At 39.5% G+C, this 14,334-nt stretch overlaps 1 protein-coding gene across 1 annotated transcript in view; it reads left to right on the top strand.

The window, feature by feature from the left end:
* NSF (N-ethylmaleimide sensitive factor, vesicle fusing ATPase) overlaps positions 1-14,334 on the top strand; it is a 141,008-nt gene that overhangs the window by 17,476 nt on the left and 109,198 nt on the right. The window contains exons 2-4 of the mRNA XM_081804802.1: positions 6,266-6,351; positions 8,646-8,745; positions 11,968-12,007. Coding sequence (XP_081660928.1) covers positions 6,266-6,351; positions 8,646-8,745; positions 11,968-12,007 — 226 coding nt within the window. The remainder of the gene's footprint in view (positions 1-6,265; positions 6,352-8,645; positions 8,746-11,967; positions 12,008-14,334) is intronic.

Consider the following 14,334-nt stretch of genomic DNA (forward strand, 5'->3'; position numbering starts at 1 on the left):
ATTCTTTTAGCCACACCCCTATTTCTGGCATTTATTTAGGCTTAGGCACCTGTGTTTTTTTGTTTGTTTGTTTGTTGTTGTTGTTGCTATTACTGAATATCTTTAGGATAGTTACAATAATAGCTAAGATTCATTGAGTATTTACTCTGCATCAGTAAATGAGGATTATCTCATTTAGTTCTTATTGTTGTGTATGTATGGGTGGGTGCACATTTCTTCCTGTTTCCTCCCTTTTCCATCCCTGCCTGTAGGGAGGGTAGAACTTTATATCAAACTTGGTTGCCTCTTAAGGGAAGAATTATTACAGGGAAAAAAAATCCTTACTCTTCTCAAGAGGAAGAATCACCAGTCTAACAGTCAGTATGGGACATTTGTGCCAGAAGGACTTGCAGGTTTTATCCTTCATCTTTCACTTCCTATGCCCAGGACTGCAGGCCAGTATGGGCAGCACCCTTGGACTGGCCTTTTAGAGGTAGGTCTGACCATTCTCTTAGTTCTGTGTGTCCCTACGTCTGGGATGAGGATTGTTTGGGAAGTGAACGGAGTCTGTTCTGCAAGCCTAACTATCTTCTCTACCAGGTAGGAGTATGGATGTATCAAGGTCTAGGTCTATGTTAATATAGGGATAAGGGCCCCATTTTGAACTGTACCGAAACTCTGTTTTCTAGTTTTAGCATTTATCCTATCTTTGCTGTGGAAATTATTAGGTTGTCCAGCCATTAAAATCAGAGCATAATCTCTCAACTTTCTTTTTTTTTTTTTAAAGATTTTTATTTATTTATTTGAGAGAGAGAGAATGAGAGATAGAGAGCAGAGAGGGAGGAGGGTCAGAAGGAGAAGCAGACTTCCCGCTGAGCAGGGAGCCCGATGCGGGACTCGATCCCGGGACTCCAGGATCATGACCTGAGCCGAAGGCAGACGCTTAACCATCTGAACCACCCAGGCGCCCAATCTCTCAACTTTCTTGAGGTATAACCTATATACAGTAAAATGCAATCAAGATGTAAGACACTTATGGGGTGCCTGGGTGGCTCAGTTGGTTGTCTTCCTTCAGCTCGGGTCATGATCCCAGGGGCCTGGGATTGAGCGCGGCATTGGGCACCTCCTCGGTGGGGAGTCTGCTTCTCCCTCTCCCTCTATCCCTCCCCCGTGCTTGCGAGCACTCTCTCTCTCAAATGAATAAATAAAATGAAGATTTTATTTGAGAGAGAGTGAGCGAGAGTGAACACACAAGTAGGGGCAGGGGGAGTGGAAGAGGGAGAAGCAGGCTCCCCACCAAGCAGGGAGCCCGATGTGGGGCTCGATCCCAGAACTCTGGGATCATGACCTGAGCTGAAGGAACCAGCTTAACCAACTGAGCCACCCAGGCATCCCTGAGTAATTAAAATCTTTTTTTTTTTTTGTAAAGATTTTATTTATTTATTTGACAGAGAGCGACACAGTGAGAGGGAACACAAGCAGGGGGGAGTGGGAGAGGATCATGACCTGAGCCACCCAGGCGCCCCCTGAGTAATTAAAATCTTTAAAAAAAACATATAAAACACTTCTGTCATCTCAAAAAATTACTTCATGCTTCTTTGCTGTCCTTTTCACTCAGGCAAGCACTGACTGATCTTTTGTTGTTGTTGCTCTAGATTACTTTTGCCTCCTCTAGAATTTCATCTGAATATGAGATGAATTTTACATAATATCCGGTGAACTCTTATTTTGCATTTGGCTTCTTTTACTCATTATTATGTTTTTTAAATTTACTCATGTTGTTGGAGGTATCCGTAGTTTCTTTTTAATTGCTGGGTAGTATTCCATTGTATGGCTGCACCACAATTTGTTTATCCATTCATGTGTTGGTAGGCACTTGTGTGTCTTTCCAATTTTTGGCTATTATGAATAAAGCTTCTGTGAACATCTGTGTACAAGTGTGGCTATGTTTTCATTTCTCTTGAATAAAAAGCTAGGCATAGACATGCTGGGTCACATTTAACTTAATAAGAAACTGTATTATGTCTTTGCCAGTATTTAGTGTTGTTGGCCCTTTGCATTTTTCTTTGGGGTCCCTCCCCTGCAAAAAAGATGAAAATGGGAACTTGCTTTTTTTCTTTTTCAGTATAAATCTGTAAAGGAATTTTAAGGCCCTAAGGGATGTCAGGAGGTTCATTTATGTGAATAGTTATTGGTCTGAAATGGATAATGTGAAAGTATCCCTACAGGCTCTTTGAGAGATAGCTTCAGGATGTTTAACTTATTTCTACTCATCACTTCTAGGCTCACGTAACTTCAAAATTTTAACAGAAATTATTACAGGAGTTTATAGCACAGAGTAAGATTCCATAGGCCTGAAGACAGGTATCACTGATGGCCTTTCTCACACCATTCTAGACTAGCCCTGTCCAGTGGAACTTTCCACAGTGATAGCTACTAGCCACATGTGGCACTTGAAAGGTGGCTAGTGCAACTGAATGGAATTTTTAATTTTAATTTTAATAGCCATATCTGTCTAGTGGTTACTTTATTGAACAGTGCAGTTCTAAAATGTTTTTTTTAGCAAAGATCGTCTGACAAATAGTTGAGTGAGACTTGTCAGTGGAGCTGGCTCTGGGCAAGTTCATGTTATCCATCCTGCTTCCCTTTCCTGTGGGGGATTTGTGTGTCTCTAGAGAGATGTAACCAAGGCCTCAAGCACCACAGAGGAAGAACCAGTGCATTCATGAGTGTTGCAGTTAGTTAGGGTAGGGGCAGTTATTTGGTAATGAGCTCTTCTAGTTAGGTACTACACTCTGTTTTTTTCTATTTATTTTACCCTACTAAATTCTTTGGTAAATGATAAAGCATGTATCTAATTAATCCAGTTCTTGAAGTGGACCTTTCAGTGGAAGTATGCTATTTAAATTCAAAAACTGTATAACATTGCCCAGAGGAGACCTGGTTAAATCCTTCCTTTTTTTTTTTTTTGATGAAGAGAAGCAAATTCTCTTTCTGCGCTTCAGAGGCTTTTAAGTAATGATATAATTACTTCTACTGAAATTTCCATTAAAGATTTGTTGAGATTTTTGTTCTTTTGAGTAGCAGTGAGTTAAGAATTTTTTACATTTCAAGTTAGTAGTGAAAATATTTTACAGCCTTTAGATGGTTAAATGTTCTAGATCTCAGATAACTGAACTTATATAAAATTGCCTATCAGTGTAATATTTTCATTTCATAATAGCTGCATGGCTGTAGTGGCTGAGTTTTTATTATTGTTTCCTAGAGGCAAGGTCAATGTTAGAAAAATTGTGGAATTTTCCCTTGGCATTACTGTGGTAAGTAACAGCTACTATTTATAGGAATTTATATTGAATTTAATTTGATGAGAAAATGAGATACCCTGCTTGGCTTTCATAAAAACACAGATGCTTCTAGATTCCAGTAGGGAGGCCTTTTGCTCATAGCATCTGTTTTTGGTTGGCTAGCCAGATGACTTCTACAGAGTTTTTTACTTTTTTTGAAGGACACTACCTCTTTGGCAATTTTTTTTTTGAGGATGTAGAAAAGTATTACAAATAAAGTCCTGTATCAGACAGACTGGAAGGTAATACCCCCCCCCCCGCCATCACCACTGCCTCTAGTTATTCGTGCCTCTGTGTAATCACTTCTTGAGTATATGGGACATGCAGCTTGCTTCTAACCAATAGATTATGGGAAAGGCAATGCAGTGTCATTTCCATAATTACATCATGTTACATAACACTCCAGCTTGCTAGTGGAGTCAACCTCCTGACTTTCCTTGATGGCTTGATGAACTAAGTGGCTATATTGGGAGTGCCATGTAGCCAAGAATTGAGAATATTCTCCAGGAACTGAGGATATTTTTTTTATAGCAAGAAGTCTGGACATTCAGTCTCACAATAGCAATGAAATAAATTCTGCCAACAATCCCAGTGATCATTGAAGCAAGCCTCCAGATGAGAGTGCAATCCAGCTGACTTCTTGATTATGGCCTTGTGAGACTTTAGACAGCCCAGATGGGCCATGCCTAGGCTCCTGAGCCACAGAAACTGTAAGAAAATAAATGTGAGGACACTACCTCTTTGACAGCTAAACAAGTTAATAAATGAAAAGGTTAACTTAGCATTTTGTAAATTTTTTATTACTTTGACTATATCAGCTCTGTGCAATTTTGAACTATTAGGTAATTTAAATCACTTCATATCACTTCCTAAGTAACCTTGAAATGTCCTTTGTGTACATGTCCTTTGAACTGTTTATTCTGCAGTTAGATTTGTATTGATCCATAAGTTCATTTATTTAGCAGATGTTTGATGAGCACTCACTGTGTACCAAGCTCTGTACTAGTCCTGAGGAACCACACATGTAAGGAAGATACAGTCAGAGTCCTTGAGAAGCTTACTGTCTTTTATGCCATGCATACATGTAAACAGACGATAAAAATACAGTCAGGTGCTTTCTTGCATCAGTTTAGTGGGGAGGGAAAGGTCTAGAAAGGTCTTGTAGAAAAAGTAAGTCTGAGCTGAGAATTGTTGAAATGAGTAGGAGTTAGCTAAGCAAGAGGCTTAGCATTAGTGGAGAGTGAAGTATATACAAGGAAGAAGCTTGTAGATGAGAGAGACCCCAGGATGGGCAGGAAACTAAAAAAGTTTGGTACACTTTTGTCAGATGGCTAGACAGACTGACCATGGGCAAAAATACTGTCTTATTCATAAAGCAAACTTATGACCCAGACTTTATTCATCTTATGTTCTAAGTAAGTGATTTCTAAACATTTTATGAATCCCATAAGTTAAACGTGTTTTCCTGTATCTCCAATATGTATACATATTTATTTATAAGTGACATACTAATAATTTATTTACATAATAAATCATTTACGAAAGTGTTAAAAAGGATGAACTGAAGATGTAAAACATTCTCATTTTTATTTTATTAAAAAATACAAAGAGCAAAGTGCTACTTCATTATTCTTTAAAAATTTTGGCTTAATATTTTATGATATTACCTATTTAGAGGTCTGTTTTCTAAATGCAGTTAATTTTGATACTTGGATTATCTGCAAATCCTTCTGGTGCACATAGCCTACTTTAGGGACCACTGCTCTAAACAACTGGGGTAACTGTATTGAAACTAGCCTTTTAGTTAAAAGCAAAGCAAAAAGTAATTTATTTTGCTTTATACATTTGTATTTGGAAGGCAAATTTAAGAAGAATCAGCTTTGGCTTGAGATTTAAAGAATGAGCACTTTAATCATAAACTACATGTCATGACTACAAGGGTCATATTTCACTAACTAGGAAACCCTAGAGAATGGTGGAATGGTTATTGGTTAAGTATGTTATATGAAGGAATGTTTTGCTAGTAGCTGTTGATCAAAAAGATTAATCGCTGCTTTGAAAAAAGTGTATCCTCTAATTGTCTTTGTTTGGAGATATTTGGAAGATGGTCTTTCTTAATCCTTAGGAAATGTGGCTCAGGCCACTTGGGATCTCTTATAAAAATAATTTTTTCATGATACACTTTATTAAACTTACTGAATTTACTTCATTGCATTTGAATGAGTCAAAAGTCTTTTCTTCAGAAAAGATGGAAAACCAAATCAAATAAGCTTGAGTGAAAAAAAGAATTTATTGGTTCATAACCAATGTTCAGTACTTGTCTCAAGGGCTTTAACTTGGTTGTCAGATCTGTATTTGAAGGTGTCTGTTTGTCTGTGTCTCTGTTACCTTTGCTTTCTCTGGGATAGTTTCACTTTCTTTTAGAGCAGAAAGTCATCCTCCATGCAGTGGTGAGGCAAGGAAGAGTATCCTTCTGGTACATGTCTGTATAAAATCCCACGGATGAAATAGAATCTGTGGTTGCCCGTGTGCTGTAATTCGCAGGCCCATGAAAGCATATGGAATGGGGAAGGAACAGTTTCCCAAAGGAAGGGTTTGCTGTTACCACAGAGGAAGGAATGCAGGGAGTCAAAAACAATAGGTATTTACTACAGGTGATGAGGAATAGAGGACAGGAGGCATAAACTATTCTTTAAGGTTATAAAAGATGACTTAGGGGTGTCTGGGTGCTCAGTTGGTTGGGCGTCTGCTTTCAGCTCAGGTCATGATCCCAGGTCCTGGGATCGAGCCCTACGTCGGGCTCCCTGCTCAGCGGGGAGCCTGCTTCTCCCTCTCCCTCTGCCTGCTGCTCGCCCTGCTTGTGCTCTCTCTTGAATAAATAAATTTTAAAAAATCTTTGAAAGATGACTTAATTTTATTTTCTTAATCATTGATTTTTATAGAGTATGCAAGCTGCAAGATGTCCTACAGATGAATTATCTTTAACCAACTGTGCAGTTGTGAATGAAAAGGATTTCCAGCCTGGCCAGTGAGTATCTTTGTTTTCTCCTAACCTGCCGAGTGGTATTTTAGAAACTTCTAGAGAGCTCTTATATTTTAGGAAACTTGAGAAAAATTTCTTAATTCCTCTTGCTGAGTTGGAAAATGGAAGAGATGAGAGTTACGTATTTTAGTCTTTACTATGTTAAACTTTGATTAATAGGTTTTAAAAATCATACATAGCTTTTTATGTATAACTTTTATTTTCATCAACTTTCTTAGCAGAACTAAACATACTGGTTATATAAATCATATAGCATAGTCATTAGGATTTTGGTTCTGTAGTGAGATTGTCTGAGTTTGGATTCTGGCTCTGCCAGTTACAAACTGGGTGACCATGGATAAGTTTTATCTATTCACCATCTCTGTGCCTCTGTGTCCTAATCTGTGAAATGGGGATGATGATAATATCTTCCTCAGGGTAGTTGGGCAGATTGACTTATATAAATAAAGCATTTAGAACAGTGCCTTTGCACATTAGTAAGTCCTCAATAAATATTAGCTATTTCTTTAAAGATTTTATTTATTTATATGAGAGAGAGAGCACAAATGAGGGGTGGGTAGAGGGAGAGGGACAAGCAGACCCCCCCGAGCAGGGAGCCCGACTCGGGGCTCGATCCCGGAACCCTGAGATCATGACCTGAGCTGAAGGCAGCTGCTTAACTGACTGAGCCACCCAGGCGCCCCAATAAATATTAGCTATTTTGATGACTATTACTATGATAATCTAAGGGACATGAAAATTAGAAGATGCACAACAAAGTATTTATAAGTATTGTTTTGTTGTCATTTATTTTAACCGATTCACATCACCCACTGCCAGAATTTCTAAAAACCCTACTACCAAGCTCAGTGCCACCCATATGCTTCTGAGGCTGGTAGAGGTAAGGAGATAAAGTCGTCCCACCAGAAGGCAGAGTAGGGAAATAAGGAACAATAAGGCAGAATTTTAACTGAGCCTTAATAAAAAAAATCAAAACTCTGTAAAATCCAGGAGTTTTACAAAGTTAGAATTGCTAATTATCTGTAGTTTTCAGCTTTAGAATAAGGGGCTGCACTACATTATTGCAGTAATATTGTTTCTTGTCCTAAAAATTCTTTGATACTAAGTTGAACACAGAACTTTCTGTGTATAAACTGGGGTATAGATAATCAGTGTAAGAATTTGTTTATGGAAATCTCTTATATTTGTCAAATGTTCACCATACTCATGATAGAGTTATTTGAAATATACCAGATATAAGGAACTTGTGTTGTGACAAAATGATGTATATAGAAACATTAACCATTAATATTTAAAAAGTCATAGCATTTTAAAAGATAATTTTTTAAAAAGATTTTATTTATTTATTTGAGAGAGAGAGCGAGCTAATGAGAGAGAGCATGAGTAGGGGGAGGAGCAGAGGGAGAGGGAGAAGCAGACTCCCGCTGAGCAGGGAGCCCAACTCGGGGCTTGCTCCCAGGACCCCAGGATCATGACCTGAGCTGAAGGCAGATGCTTAACTGACTAAGCCACCCAGGCGCCCCTCTAAAAGACGATTTTAAAACAGATAGTACTGTTGCAAAATAGAGTTTGAAGCTTTTATCATACACACAGTCCATGGCAATTTCTCGTTGTAGGAGGTTATCATGAGATGACTATATTTTATCTATTATGGGTAACTTCTGAGCAGAATGAATTAGCACAAAATGCTTTGAAATAATAAATATTGATATCTCTATGAAAGCTGATGTGTTTTGTGACAATTTTTTATTTTTACCATCTTTTTATTTTTATAGATTGTTACTGTTTCAACTATTGTGAGAGCCTACAGAGATTTAATGAATAGTCCTAAAACTAACTTTTTTTGGACTGTTATATCCTGGTTCTTCTATCTTTGGTTCTCCTCCATTTATTCTATTTAAGGTGTGAAAAATTCCCAGGAGAGGAAATTCATCTAATTTTTACTTAATATCTAGGACTCTAAATCATTGTCTTCAATTTTATGTAAACTGGAAATATAATGGTGTTGCTATTTTGACTGGTATGTACTCTCTTGAACTTGATCCTGATTTTTCTTGATGTGTGCTTGGCCCAAGGTTATGCCTGGAAAACATTTTGAATTGCTGACAGTTTTGAGAAATGAAATTTGTGGTTCTGTTCCTTCAGGACTCTCAAATACTCTGCTATGTTTCCACCTGGTACCCATCAAGCATCAGTTGTTGGAAATGAACACATGCAGTGGAATTGATGTTTTTTATTTCCTTTGACATGGGGCCCTAACTATGTTTCTTGTCTTTCAGGCATGTGATTGTGAGAACCTCTCCCAACCACAGGTACACATTTACATTGAGGACCCATCCGTCAGTGGTTCCAGGGAGCATTGCATTCAGCTTACCTCAGGTAACTTAGATGCTAATTTATTCTCTTCCATTCTTTTTTTTTTTTTTTTAAGATTTTATTTATTTATTTGACAGAGAGAGATAGCGAGAGAAGGAACACAAGCAGGGGGAGTGGGAGAGGAAGAAGTAGGCTTCCCGTGGAGCAGGGAGCCCGATGCGGGGCTCTATCCCAGGACCCCGGGATCACGACCTGAGCCAAAGGCAGACCCTTAACGACTGAGCCACCCAGCCGCCCCTATTCTCTTCCATTCTTGAAAGTCCTAGAAAAATCAATTCATATAAAGCAAACCTCATCCTGGAACTGAATTGATTCATGTGGAAGAAAAACATCTAGGTATTTATATAAGGAATTTAAAGATACATTCTTTTTTTTCTTAAAGGGAGGTGGGGCAGAGGGAAAGGGAGAGAGAGACTCTTAAGTAGGCTCCACACCCAGTGCGGAGCCTGACACAGGGGCTTAATCTCACAACCCTGAGATCCTGACCTGAGCCGAGATCAAGAGTTTGATGCTTAACCGACTGAGCCACCCAGTTTCCCCTAAAGATACATTCTTTTATTTTTTTTTTTAAGATTTTATTCATTTTTTTGAGAGAGAGACACAGAGAGCACATGCATGCACTAGCAAGGGGAAGGGGCAGAGGGAGAGGGAGAAGCAGGCTCCCCACTGAGCAGGGAGCCCAATGCGGGGCTCGATCCCAGGACCGGGGGATCATGACCTGAGCTGAAAGCAGATGCTTAACCAACTGAGCCACCCAAGCACCCCTAAAGATACATTCTTAATTATGGGTTTTACTATGTTTGCCTTTTATTGCCTTGATTTTTTTTACTAATTTTTAAAAAAATTCTGCGGTAATATCAGTTAGCTATCAGATAAAGTCTCAAGTTATTTTAATGTTAACTCATAGGGTAACAGAAAATATATAAAAATAACATTTATAGGGGCTCCTGGGTGGCTCAGTCAGTTGAGTGTCTGCCTTCAGCTCAGGTCATGATCCCAGGATCCTGGGATCAAGTCCCGCATTGAGCTCCCTGCTCAGCGGGGAGCCTGCTTCTCCCTCTCCCTCTGCCTGCTGCTTTCCCTGCCTGTGCTCTCTCTCTCTGTCAAATAAAAAAATAAAATCTTAAAAAATAAATTTATAAAATTGACATCTAATAATAGTGATTTTTTTAAAGTGCAATGATGTCACGCTAATGAATATGATATGAATAGTTGCTGTCTCAAATTACAATGTAACTTGCTGGGCTTCTTAAGGAGTGGAAGGGTTATGATTACATGTATGACTGTTGGATTCTGTGGCGGGAAAACTGTCTTGCACTGTTGCAGGCACCTAATACATACTTGAGGAGCATTGCAAGTACTAGTCTGTACCCTTTACTCCCTTATCATCTTACTTGTGCTACTTACCCCACAGTCCTCAGCAATGTGATGCAACCCCTACCTTCTAGTATGCTAATGAGCATTGATTTACTCCCCTGGAGGCTGAAGGAAAGAGATCAAACATTCTTTAGGGATCTGTTGAAGGTCTCTTGAAGCCCTCAAAAATTATGGGAGATCTTTACTCACAGTTCCCCTTTTCTCTATTTGGATGCCTCTTGATTATCAGGACTACTATTCTAGGTACTCTTGCATGTATTAGCTCATTTAATTCTCAAAACAACCCCATATGATAGATACTATTACTGTCATCCTTTGAGTCTGTCTTTGGGATTGAAGTACAGAACCTAATTGTGGCTGCTTTGTGACCCAAAGTCTGGACTTACCCAGCATGCTGCTAAATTTCTCATTGGCCAGAAGTGAGATGGGATATTACAGAAGAGGGCATGAAGGGCAGAGAGGAGGGAGAAGCATCCTGTGCTGAGAGAGCTAGAGGGGAAAGCAGGTGTTACACATATTCACAGTGCAGCCTCTTCACCATCCACCCGCAAATCTGCACTGCTTGATGAGTAGATAAAATGTGGATTTTCAGCCAAAAATTATTTTTCCCACTGTTCTTTGAAGTGTTGTCTGTAGTGACTAATTTTGAATCCATACCAAGCCAGTCCTAAATTCCTGCCTAAACACAGTCTGGCCTGCCTCCGTATATTCTTGCCGTTGTAACCAGTCTGGATCTGGGAGAAGCCAAAGTCTAGTTGCAAATGTCTGAAAATCCTTTGGCTAGTACGAAGAGTAATCAGGACCATCTAATGATTGGAATTGCTGCTTAGGTTTCAAGCTAGATTAGCTGACCAGCTTTAATTTAGTTTTCATGAATTGAGTGTCTTTCTTTTTGAGATATTATAGCAAACAATATAAGTAACCATAGTACATTTAGAACACTGAAATATTATCTGATACTATGAAGGCCTTCAGGAGCAATATAGTGTGCAAAGAAGCATCCTACTCAGTGATACCAGTTTTATTGTACAAAAGCAAGCTTTGTATGTTTTCAGATAGATGTTCAGATATAAATTATAGTATATAAGTATGTTTCCTAGGGATGCCTGGGTGGCTCAGTCAGTTAAGCAGCTGCCTTTGGCTCAGAACATGATCCCAGGTTCCTGGGATCGAGCCCCACATCAGGCTCTCTACTCAGCGGGAGCCTGCTTCTCCCTCTCCCTGCTCCTCCCCCTGCTTGTGCTCTCTCTCTCTGTCAAATAAATAAAATCTCTAAATAAATAAATAAATATGTTTCCTTGGGCCACTGTACAAAGTACCAGAGTGGGTGGCTTAAATTTATTCTCTTGCAGTTTGGGAGTCTAGAAGTCTGAAATCAAGGTGTAAACAGGGCCATGCTCTGTCCGAAGGCCTTAGAGAAAAATCTGCTCATGCTTAGCTTCTGGTGTTGCCAACAACCCTTGATGTTCCTTGATTGGTAGATGTGCCACTTCAGTCTCTGCCAACATCATCACATGACTTTCTCCCCCTGTCTGTCTCTTTTCTTCTTGTAAGGACACTGGGGTCATACTGGCTTATGCCTACCCTAATTTGATAATGACCTCATCTTACCTTGATTGCATCTGCAAAGACCCTATTTCCAGATATGGTTGTATTCCCGTGTGCCAGGGGCTACGACTTCAACATATCTTTTTGTGGAACACAGTTCAACACACAACACTAAACCATGTTTTGATCTTTGAATGTGTTCCTGTTACTGAAATTCATAGAAATCCCTCTTTTCCTCATTTCTCTAATTTTGATTGATTTGATTTTAAGTTTCTTTTTTTTTTTTCTTTTATTTTACAGCGAAAATGGGCTGGACTTTCCATTGGGCAAGAAATAGAAGGTAGGTATGTTTTTTAGCTACCTTATGTAGATTTTCTTTATGAGTTTCTTATGGTTGTGGATATCTGTAAAATTTTCTATTACTGGTTGTCAGGCCATTAAACATTGATCCTATTTAAGTTACTGGTTAGATATATGAGAATGGAAAAGTAAATAGTTATGGTACTTACCTCTTGACTTGCTATTCTGCCTGAAAATTGCAACCTAATGGGGGAAAGAATATCCACTTATTCATAGCTCTCAGAAAGTGTACAGGGTAAATAAGTACACAGATATTACCACTGGGAGCTCTGTGTGAAAGTGCTAAGATAGAACAGGAGTGAATGAATTGATTGGAGACTGGAAAGTCAGCCAGAGAAATCTTCTTAGGCACTGGAGTTTTTTTTTTTTTTTTAAAGATTTTATTTATTTATTTGACAGAGAGAGACATAGTGAGAGCAGGAACACAAGCAGGGGGAGTGGGAGAGGGAGAAGCAGGCTCCCCGCGGAGCAGGGAGCCCGATGTGGGACTCGATCCCAGGACCCTGGGATCATGACCTGAGCCGAAGGCAGACGCTTAACGACTGAGCCACCCAGGTGCCCGGCACTGGAATTTTGAGCATGATTATGAAGTAGGGGGAAAGCATTACATAGTGGAGATAAGGAAGAAAGACTCTTAAGATGAGAAATAATATCAATAAAAGGCATTCATATGGGAGCAAGCAAATCATAGGCAGTGCTCAGGAAGTATGTTTGTGTGATTGAAAGGATTTATCTGAATGAGTCTATTAAATGATGAGAGTATGCAGTTCGTGGAGGGCCTAAAAGTATATAGTGGAAATTTTGGATTTTATTCAAAGACAGTTGAAAGCTCCTGAGAATTTCTGAATGAGCCCATCAAAATCCTAACTTTAAAAAAGATTCTGGGCGCCTGGGTGGCTCAGTCGTTAAGCGTCTGCCTTCAGCTCAGGTCATGATCCCGGGGTCCTAGGATCGAGCCCCACATCGCGCTCCCTGCTTGGCAGGAAGCCTGCTTCTCCCTCTCCCACTCCCCCTGCTTGTGTTCCTGCTCTCGCTATCTCTCTCTCTGTCAAATAAATAAATAAAATCTTAAAAAAAAAAAAGATTCTGATGTCAGTGTGGAGGATAGTGAGGAAAGGGGAGAATTCAGGAGTTAAGGAAAATAGCTTGGAGATCATTTGACTTGCCTAGACTTAAGTTGAATAGGACTTTGTGAAATTATGGCTATGCAAAAATTTTTCTAAAAGTCTAAGGTATATTGGGGGCGCCTTGGTGGCACAGTTGGTTAAGTGTCTGACTCTTGGTTTCGGCTCAGGTCATGATCTCTGGGTCGTGAGATCGAGCCCCGCCTTGGGCTCTGCTCTCAGTGTGGAGTTTGCTTGAGATTCTCTTTCTTCCTCTGCCCCTCCCACTTGGGCTCTCTCTCTCTCTCAAATAAATAAATCTTAAAAAAAAAAGTCTAAGTTATGTTGAAGAGAAATAATTGGTATTACTTGGTGATTCCATTTTACTGTATACTGAGATATGTTTTCTTCTGTGTTTGTTTGGAAAGATAAATCAGATTTAAGTTAAGGAAAGGGCAGCAGTATTTAAGCAAATGGTATACTTTTTTTTTAATTTTTATTTTGAAGATTTATTTATTTATTTTTAGAAAAAGCACATGCGTGCATGCAAGCAGGGGAGGGGCAGAGGGGGAGGGAGAGAGAAAAGCCTCAAGCAGACTCCCCACTGAGTGGGAGCCTGATGTGGGGCTCAATCTCATGACCCTGAGATCATGACCTGAGCCAAAACCAAATGTCCAGTGCTTAACCAACTGGGCCACCAGGCACTCCAAATGTGGTTTTTTTAATGAAGTGTGTATCAAGTCACCATAGTTGGGAAGGGCGTAGAAAGCAGCTTCTGACTTCAGGAGGAAAAAAAGACTAAGCTACTTGTGGATAATAAGCCAAGAAGCTAATAAGCAAAAACTGGCATTGTCTCTTAGGCACCGTGGCAAATTGAGAAAATGGGGTATGAATCTTCTTGTCAGATAGTTTCTAGTCAACTTCATGGGTCAGGTTTTTTTCTGCTTGCTTTTCTTTTTTAAAAGTATTTTAAAGATTTATTTGAGAGAGTGTGCATGAGTGGGGGGAGGGACAAAGGGAGAGAATCTTCAAGCGGACTCCCCTATGAGCTCAGAGCCCGACCCGGGGCTCAATGCCATGACCCTGAGATCATGACCTAAGCTGAAATCAAGAGTTGGACGCTCAATCGACTGAGCCACCCAGGCGCCTCTTTCTGCTTGCTTTTAAAACCTAAAAAATTTCATATTTATGAAAAGTTTGCAAA

The sequence above is a fragment of the Leptonychotes weddellii genome, chromosome 15 (genome assembly GCF_054177405.1).
Source record: "Leptonychotes weddellii isolate Sample4059 chromosome 15, ASM5417740v2, whole genome shotgun sequence".
Classification (NCBI taxonomy): domain Eukaryota; kingdom Metazoa; phylum Chordata; class Mammalia; order Carnivora; family Phocidae; genus Leptonychotes; species Leptonychotes weddellii.